The sequence below is a fragment of the Lissotriton vulgaris genome, unplaced genomic scaffold, assembly GCF_964263255.1.
Source record: "Lissotriton vulgaris unplaced genomic scaffold, aLisVul1.2 SCAFFOLD_1309, whole genome shotgun sequence".
Classification (NCBI taxonomy): domain Eukaryota; kingdom Metazoa; phylum Chordata; class Amphibia; order Caudata; family Salamandridae; genus Lissotriton; species Lissotriton vulgaris.
The window spans coordinates 22,325-41,303 of record NW_028244753.1 but is presented as its reverse complement, the minus strand read 5'-3'; the positions used below and the strand labels follow the sequence as shown (position 1 = coordinate 41,303).

The window sequence follows — 18,979 nt, the reverse complement described above, 5'->3', positions numbered from 1 at the left end:
TGGCAGAGCCAAAAGATCACACCACATAATCAGCACCCTCCAGGCAAAGACTGTGCACAGCCTGTCACACCTGCCTACAATGTCAGACATTCGTGGAGCTGATGCATTTGCCCACTAAAACATAATTAGACCAGGATACTGTCACACATACAATAAACTAGACCTACAAGATTTTACACAGCAGAACCCTCCACTATTAAAATCATCTAGAAGACGAAATATTTAAACAACCAACTCAATTGCGCGAGGACTCCCTAGAAAGACTAGTTATCCCAGACCTCCCTGGAATATAATAAATTAGCCCCAAAAATAGAGGCGTTGCCAATGGGTTCCGAGATGAATTCGGCAGATTACGTAAAAAATATGTTCTTTGTAATATTCTCCCTTCCAAGAAGATCAATTTTCTGGTTGTTGGCACACTCTGAGGCATACATAAACAAACAGCGGTAGAGAGTAAACAGTGGCACACCCACAATGTAACGGTCAAACCTTTTTCCCTCCAAAATGGCACAAGCCAGTCGCTCCACCGTTATCTCAATATGCGGCTCACCTGAGCAAGGTTCAGGGGGATAGGGCGCTTGCGCACTCGCGGGCATACTCCATGCTCTCGTACAGTAAGCACTGACTAATTCCGGGGAGACAAGGCACAGGACCTCTTCTATGTCTAAAGCTGCCGCCATGACATCACTGCCTCCTGGAAACGCCTATCCAAAACTTCACGTTAGATGCATTTCACCTACTTACGCTGGAGGATAGGCCACGCCTCCTTGAGCACGGTCTAATTCCTGAAGCGGCGCAAGTTACTAGATCTGAACAAGATTCCTGATAAGGGCCAGGGGAGAGCTGGTGCTGGCGCTCTTCTCCTCATAACCGCATTCTCCCTGAATTTCCTCACTACCACTCTCCAACAGCATACATGGCAACATTTTAGGACATAGCCTATTGTAAAGCGCTCTGACACCTTCGAGTAAAGTCTGCGCTATATAACAAGCTCAGGATCGCAGGGCCAAAACTGAAAGCGCGGTGGGAGCGCACGAGACGCTGTGAACGTGCACATCGGCTGTACCGGCGCAAGCTGAAGATCGATGGAGAAGACACGGCGACCTCCGAGTCTGAATTGGAGCCTGCTGCAGAGACTGACCCGCTCCGGAGGGAGGGGGTAACGCGGAAAGAGCCCAGTGAGTGGTGGGGGCAGAGAGGGAGGGGATGTGTGTGCGTCTGCGTGTGTGTGTGCGTCTGTGTGTGTGTGTGTGTGTGTGGGTGGATGTGTGTGTGTGTGTGCACAGCATGCCGGAATCTGAGCGTGTGTTGTCGTGCGCGACCTGATCCGATTCCGGTAGGCTGCGCGTGCCCATCTCTTGTCTCCCTTTTGGCTCCTTGTATGCAGAGCAGACAGCTAGCTATAGGTCTCGCGCTGCAACAGGGCTTTCGCCCTGTATCGCAGGTGTGAGACCAGAAATGACTGGGTTCAGATGCTATTGCAATGCTTCAATCACATTTCCCACATTTAAAAAGTAAAAAAAGATATGCGGACAAACAATACTGGTAGGAACACCTGCACACCCACCAACCCCCTTCCCAAAATGCGCCTTGAGACCCTCGCGGGTGTGTAGCGCGCTTTATAAATTCTCTGATTGATTGAAAACGAGAGAGAAATAAACAGTCTACCTTTAACCACTATGTCCTTCACTTGATATGAAATTGCAGTCGTACCTTGCGCAGTGATGGTTCAACGCCTCCGTGGTATATTCTCAGGCGAAGCTCCTCAGGTCGGTTCAGCTGCCCTGCATGGTTCAGGTAAGTGTGAAACTCGGTATCACTAAGCGGAGGCTTGAAGGGCTTTATGTCTTCTCCGTAGGACCAGCTCAGTGCCTGTTGGACTTTGGAGAGTGTGCGGCCCACCTTTGAAATAAAACAAGACTTATGGCATGACAGGAGAGAGTCACTTTTATGTAACATTCGTTTTCCATCATGGGCATCTTTAAAACCCTCTCCAACTTTTACAGTTGCGGAAAAAACAGTCAGAATGTGTTGGACAGTCACATACTGTTGAGAAGGCCATTAAGCATTTTCATTTGGAAAAAAAATCTGAAAAAATAACTCTTCTAGAACCAAAGCACACCAAAAAAGTCCTTTACTAAACAAACGCATACACTTACCTTAAAAACAGAACCTGTTTAGAAAAATCAAGCTGTAGGAAATAACCATCTAACTAATATTAGTCAGGATCATCAGCGTATAGTATGTACATAATATATAAAATATTAATTATTTTTAAAGTTACACTTGTACTCATATTACAAAGGCGGTCAAAATTATTTTGTGTTAAGAGCTAGAAAGAGCCTAATGGCAATAGTACAATTCCACTACCCATATCCCTCCTCTCACCGCCAGATATATTTGAACCTTTCATTAGGCCTGTAAGTATTTTTGTGTTTGTTAAAAATGATGCAGGTCTACCATTTTCTGGCCACAATGCATGATCTTCAGGAGAGTTTTGCCCTTCAAGTAAGCATGCATCTTCCACTGCGAGAAAGACATCTGGTTTATGTATATAAATGGTGTGTCCAATCAATCAGTTCTGGAATTTAATTTCAGCCACTAGGTCACTTTCGGTAATGCTTGGTCCCATAAAGGTCTTGGGTCCAAGCAAGGTGCTAACATATGAATTCTGTCTGCTGTAGTTTAAGAACGTCTTGGGCAGGCTTGATCCTTGATCTTACATACTTTGACTTTTACATAATGCCGGCAAAGAAAAGTAAACCGGTTACGGTAACGCTGTACCTGGTATTTGGCGATAGTTAGAATCTTCAAGAACACATTCAGCTATTCTAGTAGTTTTTCCGGTGTAATTTCACTTTGTAGAAAATGAGGCTATTTGTCAGAGTACAGAGTCAATTAATTTGCAGATACATTCATTTCAACCTTCAAGCCTCCATTAATGTAGTGCAGATTTTGGGCAGCCGCTCAAGTAGCAAACTGTGCTTTTGATTGTCGAGTACAGCCCTCATCTATAGGTCACAAATGTATTTCTTGGAAGGCTTATTACATTCTTGATTGATCATCAAAAGATTTCAAGACTCCACCTGAAAGAAGCTGGTGTGTAAAATTATTATTATTCGAGAAGTTTTGGACAATTCTATGAATTGTCCTAGGGTACATGATCTATTAATTTTTGGTACCTTCAAGTATTTAAGTGTATCTTACAATGTTTTGGCCATTCTCCAAGGCTCATATTTAACATGTTTGGGGTGGTGCTTCGGATCGTAGAAGTGGAATAAAAGTAGGTTGGGTGGGTGGTCCACTATTGCCTTGATGAACATCGGAGTTTAAAGGGTTGTTCCTAGATTAGTTTAGTGCGTCTTCTGCAAAGGGCAACCCAGTAATAGAGAGCCGGATAGGACCCAACCTATCCCCCCTCACCTCATAGAGGGGAGGGGAGGGGTTGCAAGAATCAGACCTTCTTGGCTTTTTTTAGCCCATACAAAAGGGTGATTAGTCCAAGCACTCGTTTGACGAATGATAGTGGGGCATATATTCGTGTGCACAACATTGCTACTTTTAGCGCCCAGACTCTCAGGGAGCGCGCTAGTCGTTCCCAGGCTTTAGAGAGATAAAAGGGAGGTGTGAAAACTCCCCTTTACTCTTTTCCTGGCAGGTGCAGCCGGAGGTCCAGCAAATGCATAAATTACCAAAGGGCACTGTAGCTTTCGATGTAAGTCTGGAATGTTTTATGAGCCGGCAGCAGACAGTGTGAAATAAACAAGCGTGATGGAGTTTCACATTACAACGAGTGGGTGAGTATGTGGAATTACTGCCAGAGCTGCTGACTTAGGAACTGTGAGAACATGTTCTAGTCTCGATGCTCAGGTAAAGTGCTCCATTACTTCGTGTTTGCGACATAAAACTGCAAACAAAAAAATTAAACTTTCAGGAACTTTCCCAGTTCAGTATAAAAACTCACTTTTAATAAATTCTTCGCATATAATCGAATGTACTAAAGTCAGGTCCAATGGAATTATGCTGCAAGGAGCATCAAATTATGCAGCAGGTTTGACTAAATTGTGCAGCAAGAAAATGCAAATGATGCAGTAAGTTTTTTCATTGTATTACTTCATTGTTTTCTCAGTTTTTACACATGACAAAGCACAACCAAATGCAGAAACAAGCAAGTGAAAATTGCTAGTTAACATTATTAGTGACGGACCTTCCATTGCATGTGAACAAATGTAGCCTCATTCATAGTAACTTTTGATCTTTTTAACCTAGAAACTTCTTTTGTTGTCAAACTCTGCAAATTATGCAACAGACTATGGATGTGGCAAGTACGGCAAATCTAAAATGATAAGACAAAAGCCATGGCCACAGAATATGATAATTCCAATGGCCCCGACTTCGGTGAAACAGTCCACATTTTGATTTTTGCATTTTGAAAACACCGTACCATATTCTTACATGATCTGTGCTGCAGGATTGAAATGCCATATAATTTCAAAGCTCGGCTTGTGCATGGGCTTTATACAGCTAGAACTAACCCTTGGCTCAGTTGTCCATGTTAAATTGTTGGCTTGCCCACCTGTACTTTGCTCCATTTAGAGTCACTGGAATTACGCGGCAGTTTGGGAAGCAATAAGTTGCTCAGCAAAGCTAAGGAGGGAGGATAGAAGTGAGATCGAGAGACTTATGGGTGATCTAGCAATGGCCGAAGAGCAGCATATTAAGGACATAGGACAAGGTGTGGATGGCCAGGAGAGTCAAAGCAAACTTAACAACATTAAGGCAAAGCTACAAAGGATCGTAACGCAGAAGGAAACCAGCCAATATCAATCCTCAAGGGCAAAGTGTATTGAAACAGGAGAGCAGGCAGGGAGGGCATTGGCACTTCAGATCAGACAGGACAGGACAAAGAGTTTAATATCCAGCATACAGGAAGAGGGAACCGAATACACTGAGCCTAATGAGATATTAAGAGTGTTTAAGAATTATTACCAAAAACTGTATGATGAGGAGGGAGGTATTCATGATCAGAATTTGGATTGCGAGGATGTAGGCCCAAGGTTAGATGATCAGGATATAGAGGAATTGCAAAGAGATAACTATAAGTGAGATTTTAACAGCCTTACAGGAGCTAGCAGCCGGTAAGGCTGCAGGCCCTGACGAAATCCCTTTGGAGGTCTACAAATGCCTAGGAACCGAGATTGCACCCATTCTGCTCGATCTGTTTAACGGTATACTTTGTCAGGCGTAATCCCAGATTCCTGGAGAGAGACGAATTTTATTATATTTCACAAGAAAGGGAAACCAAAAGAGATCCCAGGGTTGTATCGCCCAATCTCGCTTATTAATGCCGACACAAAACTATACTCTATGGTGTGGGCTAAGCGCTTGGGTCGGATCATAGGACGTCTCGTTTCTCCGTGGCAGCATGGGTTTGTACCAGGTAGAGGTACAACGGACCACACAAGATGGGCAATCGCGCTGTTCGATGCCCATGCTGCCTCGGGGAGAGAGATGTCCATGATCCTTTTAGACGCGGAGAAAGCCTCTGACCGAGTGGTCTGGGACTTCCTCTGGGGTATTTTGGCAGGTAGAGGCTTTTGAAATAAAACCATGAGAGCTATCAAAGCTATGTATAGGGACCCAGTTGCTAAAGTTCAAGTTATGGGCGAGTACTCCGATAAAATACTAATAAAGAGGGGGACGCGCCCAGGCTGTCCCTGCTCCCCAATCCTCTTTTACCTTTACATAGACCCTCTAATACAGAAGATTCTATCATGTCCCTTAATTAGTCCAGTTGTACTGAATGGCTTCACTACTAAACTTTTAGCCTACGCGACGATCTGGCCGTAATAGCCACAGATCCTCACCAGGCTAAGCCAATTTTGACCCAATTAGCCAAAGACTTTGGGAGACAATCAGGGTATCGGCTTAATGAGGGGAAACCCCAAATAATTTGCACTAAGAACATTAGAAGAGCGGATGAACATTTTGTGGATGCAGCCGTATATCTGGGGGTAAGAGTAGATGCTAATGTTGATAAGATCATTGCAGATAACTATCTACCCTTGGCTGCCTCCAATGAAGCGGAACTGAAAAGAATTGATGTGCTTCACCTCTCATTAGTTGGAAGGGTAAATGTCTTAAAAATGACTATGTTCCCCAAAGTGCTATATCTGTTTAGGGCCATCCCATTGTTGATAGGAGAAGATGTCATGAGGAAATTAGAATCAGTGTTCATTAGGTATATCTGGCAGTATGGCAAGATCAGACGTTCAGTAAACTATATGTCATTACCATGGGCAAGAGGAGGTCTGTCTATGCCAAATCTCAGACTTTATCATTGGGTATGTCTTCCGACACAAATGAATATACTGTTTCAAGCTGAATCAATTCCAGGGGAAGAGCGGTATGACTATCAGACTCCTCCAACTATCTATGAGCTTTTATTGGGGGGGAAAGGCCTTGGGTGTCCTGATGACTGAAGTTGATCGCAGATACTATAAGAGGGCCCGATATAAGATCATGGAAGGGGTCTGGGGGACTTGGAAAATCAGGAAATGTTTAAATATCCCGAAGATTACGGGCAACATCAGTCTCTGGAACTCTAGTCTCTTTCCCCACTTAGGTCAAAGTAGAGACTGTCAGGTTTGTAAGGAGCAGGAGGTGCGGAGCCTCGGGGACATTATGGTAGGAGAGTAAATCCTTGGGTTCGAAACAATACAGCAGAAATTTGACATTCCCCAAAATCACTGGCTGGTATACCGTCAAATTGTCCAAACACTGATGGCTGTAAGACTCAGAATCTCTCTCCACACAATTAATCCAATGATTGATTATCTGATAAAAGGGGGCAAGAAGATAAGAATAGCGTATAATTTTCTGCAAATGGGCCTCCAAGACGATCTGGAGAAAACTGAAAGCTCAGTGGCGGAAAAACTGAGGTATCCCGATGCGAACCTTGATTTTGCCCTAATATTGAACAAGAAAGTATTTCGGTCTTCAAACCTGAGGGCTCAATATTACAAGACACTGTTTAATCTCTATTACACCCCGGCGAAGTTGTTCGACTGGGGAGTTAGGGAAGACGACAGATGCCCCAGGTGCCATATGTTTTTTCATTGTGCAAAACTTGTCCCGATCCGCAGGGAAATTTCTACTTTTTTGGAGGGGCTGCTGGATTAGAAAATCAATCTATCCCCTTCTTTGGTGTTACTAGGAATCAATAATAAGTTGAAGCTGGGGAGGGACGCCGAAGCTTTGGTTTTTATTGCAGTAGCGGTATTGCGGATTCTTATATCTGCAGGATGGAAGAATACCACCGACCCCACCTTCCAGATGTGGCTTGCCAGATTACTGGGGATGCACAATATCGAAGAATGCCTCTATGAACTCAAGGGCATAAAATCTCGGGAGATGGGTAGGAAGATCTGGGCACCACTCAAAAAATGGAGGGATTCAAAACGCTAACCTCATTAATACTTGATGACTTATGTCTGATGGTTTTACCTCAACTATTCTGTACATAAGTTTTACTGAAATTTGAGCATTGACTATGTATATATTATCGATTAATTTGCTTTTTAAGTATTTAATATATAATGTGTATAATGATGTGTCAATCTTGGAAGGAACTATGAACTTTGTAAATGTATCATAATTTCTCAATAAAAAAAAAAAAAAAGGAATTATGCGGCAGGATAGGACCAAAATATACATCAGGGTTGATTTATACGGCAAGAAAAAGAAAATATGCAGCTCAATGCAGCAGATTTTGTGATCGGTATTACTATATTATTTTGGCATTTTCACACATGCTAACACTGTCTGGGCAAATGTTGCTCCTCATTAGTACCATTTTAACACCCAAATACAACAATTGGCAGAAGAAAGGTGAACAGTTAACCTTTGCAAAGGGACTTCAACTTTACAGCAATACAGGTAGTCACTTTTTTGTAACTTTGGCTCCATTCAAGTTAGAATTCTTTTTTATTTTAAATCTGCAGAGTATACAATAGATGACCGATTATGTGGCAAATCGATAGTTACGCAATAAAGGCCACAGCCATACACCTGACCTTAGTACAAGGGTGTGAGGGTTTTTTAAGCATAGGCTTTGTACTTGAAGGAGATCCTTCTAGTATTTCAAGTAACCGTTAAGACTTGCCCTACTGCATGTGTTCAGTACAGTGCAAAACATACAAAGTTTGAAAAATATGGCTCCATTGTTATTAACTGCATCGACAAGACATAATATTTTGGCTCACATCCCGGTCTGTAAATGTTAGTAGATAAGGATTTACCTCAAAATCCATGGGTGGTTGCATGAAAATGCCCATGTACAAACCATGGCACACTCCCTTGATGTAAAGAGGTGCAAAGAAGGGTAAACTGGTACTTTGCGTTAATGAGGGCAACTTTCCCACACAAATCATGATTTGCATTGGAAAGTAAAACCCACCACAATACTGTGTGTTGGGTTTGCATCACTTGTGATGCAAACTCAGTGCAAAGTGTTAGTAAATCTAGACCAGAATCTCTAAACTGGAACTTGGCAATCGTATTAGGACGCTTTATGTTCTTGCTGCAAGCTAATGCAATGCAGAGCAAATGTTGATGTACTCTGTAAAATCAGAAACAATGGTGGTCTCTTCCTCTGGGAGGGGTTGAGGGAAGCGTCATTCAAATAGAGAATGAAACCAGGCCCAGGTAGGCACAGGTGAAACTCAAAACAGAGGATACAACGGAGCAGAGGCCAAACATTCATTCAGTAGGCTGTGCAGAAACAGGTCATATGGTAGAAAAGAGGACAAGGAGGCAGGGTGGAAGTTGATGAATGAGGCGAAAAGGAAGCAGAAATTAAGAAAAACTTAAGGGTGAGATTAAACATAGGTAGAAAGAATGAGGTTGGAAATATGAGATATTAAGGGAGGGGAAGAATGGAGGGGTGTGATTGGGATATAAAGTAGAGAGTAAGGGAAGAGCAGGGAGCGTTACAAAATAAACAAGGAGATGGTAAAGACAGAATGGAAAGAAAGATAGGAGAATAGAGAAAAAGATAAGTATGGGGTTTGGAAAGAAAGTAAAAAGTACTGGATCGGAAAGGAGAAAAATAATAGAAAGAATGTGAGGGAGAGGGGAGATGTGAGTAGAGAAACAAGCATTTGCAATGCAATAGGTCTCGCATTATTTAAGTTTGAGCTATTAGCATTGTAAATGGCAATTGTTTTTTGCTTTGTGCTATAGTTATTTTTTTACATAAAAAGCTATATATAAAATATGTTTTATTAAAGTTATTTATGCAGTATCTAAATTTTGTTTGCATAAAAGAGTACAATAATATCTTAGTAAAAAAGTCAAATATTTTAATGGTAATTCACCAAATGTTCATTTATGTGTTGGTTTTGAAAATAGCTAAATTAATAGCTTTGTCATTTACAATGCCAATAGTTATAACTTTCGCAAATGTGACACCTATAGCATTTGTAATGCAACATTTGTATTTACGTGACTTAGATGTATTGATATTACAAATAACAATGGCTTTTAATTTTTTTTAATACTTAATAAAAGTGATTGTAATTTTTAATGGCAATAGCTTAAACTTTTGTAAATAACTTTTGTGAAGATTATGTTCAGTGTATTTTATTGTAACGAAATCCAAGAACAGAAGTGAAATATTAACATCTTTTTGTGACATTTGTAATAAAGCTTGAAACATTGAGAGAACATATTTGTGCTGTGGTGGTGCTGAGTGATGCTGTGGTGCTGCTGAATGGGGCTGTGGTGGTGCTGAATGGGGCTGTGGTGATGCTGAGTGATGCTGTGGTGGTGCTGAGTGGTGCTATGGTGGTGCTGTGGTGGTGCTGTGGTGGTGCTGAGTGATGCTGTGGTGGTGCTGAGTGGTGCTGTGGTGGTTCTGAGTGGTGCTGTGGTGGTTCTGAGTGATAATGTGGTGGTGCTGAGTGACTGTACTCACTGTCACTCTGCACTCACTGTCACTCTGCACTCACTGTCACTCTGCACTCACTGTCACTCTGCACGCACTCTGCACTCACTGTCACTCTGCACGCACTCTGCACTCACTGTCACTGCACGCACTCTGCACTCACTGTCACTCTGCACTCACTGTCACTCTGCACGCACTCTGCACTCTGCACGCACTCTGCACTCACTGTTTATGCACGCACTCTGCACTCACTGTCACTCTGCACTCACTGTCACTCTGCACTCACTGTCACTCTGCACTCACTGTCACTCTGCACTCACTGTCACTCTGCACTCACTGTCACTCCGCACTCACTGTCACTCCGCACTCACTGTCACTCTGCACTCACTCTGCACTCACTCTGCACTCACTGTCACTCTGCACTCACTGTCACTCTGCACTCACTGTCACTCCGCACTCACTGTCACTCCGCACTCACTGTCACTCTGCACTCACTCTGCACTCACTGTCACTCTGCACGCACTCTGCACTCACTGTCACTCTGCACGCACTCTGCACTCACTGTCACTCTGCACACACTCTGCACTCACTGTCACTCTGCACGCACTCTGCACTCACTGTCACTCTGCACTCACTGTCACTCTGCACGCACTGTCACTCTGCACGCACTGTCACTCCGCACTCACTGTCACTCTGCACGCACTCTGCACTAACTGTCACTCTGCACACACTGTCACTCCGCACTCACTGTCACTCTGCACGCACTCTGCACTCACTGTCACTCTGCACGCACTCTGCACTCACTGTCACTCTGCACTCACTGTCACTCTGCACTCACTGTCACTCTGCACTCACTGTCACTCTGCACGCACTGTCACTCTGCACTCACTGTCACTCTGCACTCACTGTCACTCTGCACGCACTCTGCACTCACTGTCACTCTGCACGCACTCTGCACTCACTGTCACCCTGCACGCACTCTGCACTCACTGTCACTCTGCACACACTGTCACTCCGCACTCACCCTGCACTCACTGTCACTCTGCACGCACTCTGCACTCACTGTCACTCTGCACGCACTCTGCACTCACTGTCACTCTGCACGCACTCTGCACTCACTGTCACTCTGCACGCACTCTGCACTCACTGTTTCTGCACGCACTCTGCACTCACTGTCACTCTGCACTCACTGTCACTCTGCACTCACTGTCACTCTGCACTCACTGTCACTCTGCACTCACCCTGCACTCACTGTCACTCTGCATGCACCCTGCACTCACTGTCACTCTGCACGCACTCTGCACTCACTGTTTCTGCACGCACTCTGCACTCACTGTCACTCTGCACTCACTGTCACTCTGCACTCACTGTCACTCTGCACTCACTGTCACTCTGCACTCACTGTCACTGCACTCACTCTGCACTCACTGTCACTCTGCACTCACTCTGCATTCACTGTCACTCTGCACGCACTCTGCACTCACCCTGCACTCACTGTCACTCTGCACGCACTCTGCACTCACTGTCACTCTGCACGCACTCTGCACTCACTGTTTCTGAACGCACTCTGCACTCACTGTCACTCTGCACTCACTGTCACTCTGCACTCACTGTCACTCTGCACTCACTGTCACTCTGCACTCACTGTCACTCTGCACGCACTCTGCACTCTGCACACACTCTGCACTCACTGTTTCTGCACGCACTCTGCACTCACTGTCACTCTGCACTCACTGTCACTCTGCACTCACTGTCACTCTGCACTCACTGTCACTCCGCACTCACTGTCACTCCGCACTCACTGTCACTCCGCACTCACTGTCACTCCGCACTCACTGTCACTCTGCACTCACTCTGCACTCACTCTGCACTCACTGTTACTCTGCACGCACTCTGCACTCACTGTCACTCTGCACGCACTCTGCACTCACACATGCAACAGTAATGTAAAGCTCTCAATGGACCTTAATCGGAGCGCGTTTCTGATTTAAAAGGCTGGCATGAAATAAATTAAGCGCATGTAAATTAGAAAGGAAAAAAAACGAAAAAGCTATTAATATTGGGATAGAGTTTACGACATGCAGAAACCACACAGATTAAAGATGCAATCTGGCTGGGGACAAATGCCCACAGGCAAGACAGCAAACTAGAGAGCGCTAGAGTAAGAGTCTTCAAGGAACAAGAGCGGACGCACCGTAATCTCTTGGTGCTCACAGCTGCTTGGAAACTGTAATCAACGAACACGGGGAAATTCTCCGCATCACTGCCTGTAATTCTCTCCCAGCCTTCCACCAGCCCATCCTCTATGCACGTATGCTCATGTTACGCTTAATAAAATATTGACCTTCTATTCAATAAAAAGTGGTGCTATGTCCTTTATACAGCCACTCCATGTAGGCTCTGCGTCCCCACGCTCCAAGAGAAGCAAGGCACAAAATGTGCACTGCATTCAGAAATAATTTTTTTTTAAACATGCCCTAGCTGCGTAGTTGAGGTTCATTTCCGTCATAATGAAAACAAAAAACCCAACATGAAGATAAATCCTTCAGAAAGAATAACCTTAGCAATTGTGTGCAAATGGTGTGTGATAATTAATAGGAAATGTAATATAATATTAGGAGTGTGCGATATTTGCGTAAATTCTTTTGCAAAAAATACATGGAATTCTTCAATAAGTACACGAAATAACAAAAAAACATCGGTCCAGCATTTGGCAGCTGTTTTGCCATGTACATCCTCGCATTCATTCTTGGATACAAGGACATATTTTGCACTAAGAAAAAGTCGCAAAATCACGCGTGCACGAACAGCATCTGCACACGTTCTCTTTGCAAACCTTGTTTCCTGTGTTTATGCCATGGGATATTGACCCGAACAGAAGCTTCTTTACTTGATCTGGTCACGGTGTAATCACGTAATTGCCATGATTTCATCACAAATGTAAAGCAAATGCCAGAAATTAACTGAGATTACACTGTGTAACAGAAATTTCACCAGGACATACATAAAACCACAGAATTAGCGATAGCATCATAAGCGTGTCCTTTCACTGCAATTGCTTAATCCTCTGCATGTACACGGAAATCATTTGTCAAATATCAGGAAATGTAATCAAATAATGGAACAAAACAATTAAATGGAAAGGATAGCAAGGGTTATGAAAACATGTTCTTTGCTCACATAGATTGATTATGCACTCAGCTGTCTGTTGTACGTGCACCACAATATGCTTACAACGTGTGCAGTCTCCGAAGCTGTACGTCGTTACCGAAAGCACAGTGACAGTCCAGTATGCAAATAAACACAGTGCTAGGTGCTTGTGTGCTGACAAAATGGCCGTCTCTTCATCGCGGGCGCACTCTGGAAGTCAGGCAGCCTTTGTTTGGACGTGGGCGGGGCTCGTCAAAGAAACAGGAAGTAACTGCCGAGGAGGACGTCCGAAACATGCAGGCTTCACGCTGAAGTCCCGGGGCGCTTCAGAGAGACCGGGCGAAAGAGCGAGGGCAGACTGCATGGTAACAGAGGCAACACGGGGCTCCCGAGTGGTGAGGAGACCCCTGCGGCGTGCCAAAAGACGGCCCAGGAACCTGCACACCGAGCCGGTAAGTGAGAGCTTGCAGGCGGGGCGGGGCGGGGGGATTGTCTGTGCGTGTACTCTCGTGTGTGGGCGGCGGCGGCTGGGGGGGCGGGGGCGGCGGCGGCTGGGGGGCGGCGGCGGCGGCGGGCGGGGGGGGGGGCCGCCTGGGGAGGTGTAGTGTGTGTCTGTATGTGTGCGCTAGTGTCTGCCTGCGTGTGCATGTGTTGTGAACAGCCTGCTCTGTGTGTGTGTGTGTAGGTGCGGCGGCGGCGGCGAAGGGGGGGGGAGGGAGGAGGTGTGGCTGTGACTGTGATGTGCGCGGCTGTGATGTGCGCATGCGTGAATGTTGACGCGCGTGCACGCAGCTCAATCCACGCTCGTCACAGTTTTGTGTCCCTCATTCCCCGGTGTCAGGCAGCTATAAGTCTCCGACCCTGGACGCATCCTTCGGATGCGAATTCCAGGGCGAGACCTAAAAAGGAGGCATGTATGGAACATACGGAGAAGATAAGCTATGGAAGTGAGATAGAAAAAGGGTCAAGTGAATAAGCAGAACAGGGAGCAAAAGAAAGGAGAGTTAAATGTAGAAAAGAAAGGAAAAAGGTAGGGAAAGAAACATGGAAGAAAAGAACGATAAAACATCTAAAAAGGGGTAGGTTGACCAACAGGTGTCAAACAAAGAGGTCAGAGACCAGAGGAGGAATGAGGTGGGCGAGAGGGAAGCATATTCAAGATATAGATTTCACAGAGTAAAGACGGATCCATAGAGAACAGGGAGATTAGAGGAAGTCTATGGAAGAAGGGGAGGATGTGGATTGAAAAGAGGAGACATGATGAGGGAGAAATGGAGTAGAGCAGAAATAGAGAAAGAAAAGTGGAGAGGGTAAGATGAAGCAAGGTGAGAAGAAACCTAAAAAAAGGGAAGGAGGAGATAAGGACACGTGAGAGGTTGAGTGGTAGTGGACAGGGATAAGAAAAGGTGCATGGAGGAGATCAGAACGGCATGGAGATAGCAAATAGAGATAAATTATAGGTAGACCGATTAGAACACAAGATGGAGTGCGCCCCCCCTCCCCTCTCCAAATGGCCTGGGGTGCAAGGAGCCCACTGTGCCCCTGTAATAGGTCTCTTAGTATCAACCCAGAAGTAAAGGGGGGCATTTTTCTTGTTTGCATTAGGGCCCAGGGCACCCTTACTAAGCCACTGATTTTGGGAGCTTGCACACCACACGTGCTTGCATATTAAGTTACTGCTGGTCTTCAGCGCATGCAGTCTTACCTGCAGTGCACGGAGCACCTTTATTGCCGGACACAGAAGAAAAAAAAAAATTAGAGGGAACATTGATTATGAGCGATCTGAATAGATATAATATTCTGGAATCAAGAACCAGTTTTAGGACTCGCGTACGCAGCGCACATGCGCTGCAAAAAAGGGGCTTTAGCAGTGCTCATTTTCAAGCACTGCACTCATGCTTGTGGCGGCAGCCACCATGCGGGAGCAAGCAGCGGCGCACCACAAGCACGAGTGCTGTGCTTGAAAAAGTGAAGACTGCTCTCCTAAGAATTGCCTTTACCGTTGAAAGGAAGTGGGAGGTGTTTAAATTAGCACTTCCAAGGCCCTCCCTTCTTCATCTGTGGAAGTGTCTTTATAGCCAAATTACTGCTCTTCTAGTGGGACGAGTGGGGTGAGGCCTGGGAGAGGGTTTGAGGTGACGGGGGCGTAGACCTCATTTGCTGTCACATTACCAAAGATTAATGCAATCCTACGGGAACAAAGGCCATTGTTTTCGCCAATTTTTACGTGCTGGTTCTAGAAGTCCTCTGTCTTTTTTTGTTGATATATTTTTTTTGGGCCATTATATAAAAGTGAGCACTGGCTATATTTCCTCTTCACTAGTTAATCAACACTTTCTGAACACTAAAATTCTAGGTTTTTGTTTTCAGCACTTCGGTGTAAATGTCTGCCTTTAACAAAAAGTTCTTAAGTGGAAATGTTTGGGTCCTTGGTTATGTATTTGGTAACAAACGGATTGGTTAATGCTATCATTGTGGAGGTTGGGGGGCGGGATGTGCTATTATTCATAGACAAGACAGGATGGACTCGTCTTGCTCTGCTTATTAGGGCCAATTTGGCACTTGATGTAATGATGGCAGACTATTCTATAGGTTTGGTGACTTATTGCAGTGGCCGCAGAGTAAGGTAGCAGTTTAGTTGTAATGTAGCAAGTAAAGAATTTGAGTCCGGTTTCTTTTGGTTGATGAAAGCATGGAACTGCTAGATGTGCTAGGTCAAAATGTGCTAAGAGACATATGTGGTATTTCTACGAGACAACACAAGCCAAAAGACAGCCGAGCATTGTACGTGGTCACAGTTCAGCATAAAGTCAACGAGTGGTAGGACTGACTTCTGAACAGCAGCTACACTGGTGTACAACTTGGCTAAAACCAGGGCTTTAAGTTGGCCGGGTCTCACCGGTGCTGATCACCTGCAGTTTTTAAAAGGGTGCCTCGAAACAGATCTCCATCGGACCTCCTGGTTTGGTCAATGCTTGCTATATATGTCTAGCGTGATATTTAGTACGGGAGAGAACCTTTGGAATGCAAGCTTGCAATTAGCAGAATGCTGAATTGCTTTTGTAGTTGAAAAATGAATCTTGGCTACTAGTAATTAATTCCCCTGGACACGACCCTCGTCTCTCCACCATCCTTAACAGCTAAGCCATGCCTTGCCTTTTGTTAACAAGAAGAGAAGCAATGTTAGCTAACAAATACTGTCAAAATCAATAGCTCTAGATAAACACTTCTACAGTCCCAAAAGCGAGACCCATTAGCTATGCCAATTCTGGTTATAAAATTAGCTCTGGCCAACATAGAGCCTGGAAGACTCTCACTTTTGTAGCATCCAGGGTATCTCCTAGGCATATGATTGTTGTTTACTTCCTGGAGCCCTTGGTAATTACCATTGAGTCTAGCTCCTAAATATTTCATACTACAGACAGTATCTAAAATTAGTTTCGGAGATACCCACACAAATGCTCTCAGTCTTTCCCCAGATAAAGTTTGCATCCTGAGAGGCAACTGAATACTGCCGCCATTTGATAAATTGTTGCTAGTGTTTGCCAGAGATTGGGTGGTGTTAATAGGACATTATTACTTTGGTTCAATATCTGAATGTTCAATGAGCATCTGGAGTGAAGGGGGCTCATGCATACTGCATAAAGTCAGGTCGAAGGTGGGCATACTGGCAGGTGTCCTTGGTCATCAGAAAATTGTTAGAATCCAACCCATAAACTGAGAGTGGGGTGATTGGTCACATACAAGTTGTCTGTACCGCCTTGATTAGAAACAGCTGGCACCCTGTAAGGCAATTAGATCAAGGGGATGGTGTGTAGTCTTCTCGGCCCAGGTTGGCATGGAGGTTGGTATGTGTGGTTGTATCTCTGCTGGGAGGCAAAACTATATTGGAATGGAGAAACCAATTCAGTCACTTTATGGCCGAACCTGGTTGCAATAATTCAAGAGAAAATGTTAAAAATCGTTGCACAATAAAGATATGGGCCGATATGAAACTAAGAGCTAAGGTAGTATGTCTTTGGTAAAAAAGTTAATTATACAGGCATGTCTCCATGATGTTTGATGAGAGATCTGCCTCGTCAGATCGCTTGGATCAATTGGAAGAAAATGGGTACAATTAAAAGCATTGAGGTCTGATAAATTTGAGGGTATAGCATCAGTGGTAGGTACTTTGCCCATACATTTAATTGTCTTGACCAGTTCCTGAAGGGTAACAAGTCTAACCAGCTCAGCCTAGTCCTGTAGTGAAAGGTGAGGAAGCTACCCAAAGATTTAGAAATATCTCAAAAAGTTACCCAAGTACCTCAGAGCCTTTAGATTCAGCTGAAATGGGTCTATATGACCCGCAGTCCCCAGGGTCTGTAGACGGTTTGAGAATCAGAGAAATGGATGCCTCCAGCATAGAGTTTGTCAGGGTGCCAGAGTCAATAAATGAATGAAAAACTAAAGGTTAAAAGAGTGGCTAACTCTTGATAGAAGATTTTATAAAATTGAGCGGTAAATCCATCAGGCACTGGTGTTTTTGAATATTTGAGGCAAGCAATAACTGCAATCACCTCCTCTATACCTACTGATTAGTCTAGCTGAGAGGCAAGCTCCGGCGGTAAGCGTGTCAAGGGAACCCCGCTAGAAATAAGTAGATGGGTCTCCTTTGGCACAATCCAAGTCGGAGTACAGAGAGCTATAAAAATCTTTGAAGATTGCGACTATTTCTGCGTCTGTGTGGACCTCTTTACCCAAAGACGTTCGAACAGAGCCGAGGAGGATTTTGTTGCAGAGCCTATGAGCCAGCGTGTGTCCACAGCGGTTGCTGCTCAAGTAGACTTTACGCTGGAGGCGCAAAAGAGTGTACTCCACCCTATAGAGGTCAAGGAGCCTCAGGAGGAGCCTTTTTCTCTCTAGTTCTTGTCAGACCCTGGGAGAGCCTGTATGTTTTTGGATCGACTCTAGCTCAGAGGCCGCCTGTTCTAGTTGCTGGCTCTTCCAGACAGGGACTTTCGGGTTGTCAGGATCTGAAAGAATTTCCCTGGTGCCGGCCCTAGTCTCCAAAAGTCTCCATAAAGTGTACCCAGAAACGTAGGTGACGTCAAATGGCACACCACTGTCACAAGTAAATGTTCAGCGACTCCCTATCAGGCAGGCACCAAATTCTGTGTGAGATCGACTCCGCCCAGAAATTGTTTGAAGTGACCACAGAGAACACCACATTAGCTTGGCCGCACCTCTGGGTGAATACACAGGCTCTGCATAAGGGGAGAAAGTTTTCTTCATTTTGGATTTAGGAAGCTAGGGGCACTGTGGGATTGTCTGCAATATGTTACACAGGATCTGCAGAAAAGGGGATTGTGTTACCCTTGAGAACTTGCACTACATCAGTGAAGGGCCAGATGCAAACACCAACTAGTGTCAAGTATAAACATGGCATCCTAAAGCACCCTCTTCACAACACTTTCAGGAGCTGCGGAAGAACTGTAGAGGACTGGAGATGCTGCCTGTTACATGAGAGGAGCCCTGAAGGGGTCGACCTGCCCTGGTCAAAGAGGTGGCCTCCAAGGGTCAGTTGGCTGACTTGTGTGGCAACAGAGCTCCACAATAAGCTGTAGGAGGCCTTTTTCAGAGATTCCAAGCTAAACCAGTACCTACTGGTCCGGATCTGGATACTGCTGGTGGCCTCTGCTGGGGAGACACTTGACTCCCTTCACAAAGTACTGTTCCCGAGGTCCTGGGATCCTTGCTTGTATCCAACTGGACTTCTCCTACTAACCTGAAAACCTGGGGCTTAAAACGTTTTGGAGTTCCAGACCGCCAAAGAACGGAGACAAGCCACCCAAACCTATCCATCCCAAGGTACAACCTTGCTGGACTAAGAAATCAGGCTTTTCC

At 44.9% G+C, this 18,979-nt stretch overlaps 1 protein-coding gene across 1 annotated transcript in view; it reads right to left on the bottom strand.

The window, feature by feature from the left end:
• Positions 1-18,979, bottom strand: part of TBC1D25 (TBC1 domain family member 25) — a gene marked incomplete at its 5' end in the record, with an annotated part of 83,369 nt that overhangs the window by 48,728 nt on the left and 15,662 nt on the right. The window contains one exon of the mRNA XM_086948902.1: positions 1,714-1,902. Coding sequence (XP_086805028.1) covers positions 1,714-1,902 — 189 coding nt within the window. The remainder of the gene's footprint in view (positions 1-1,713; positions 1,903-18,979) is intronic.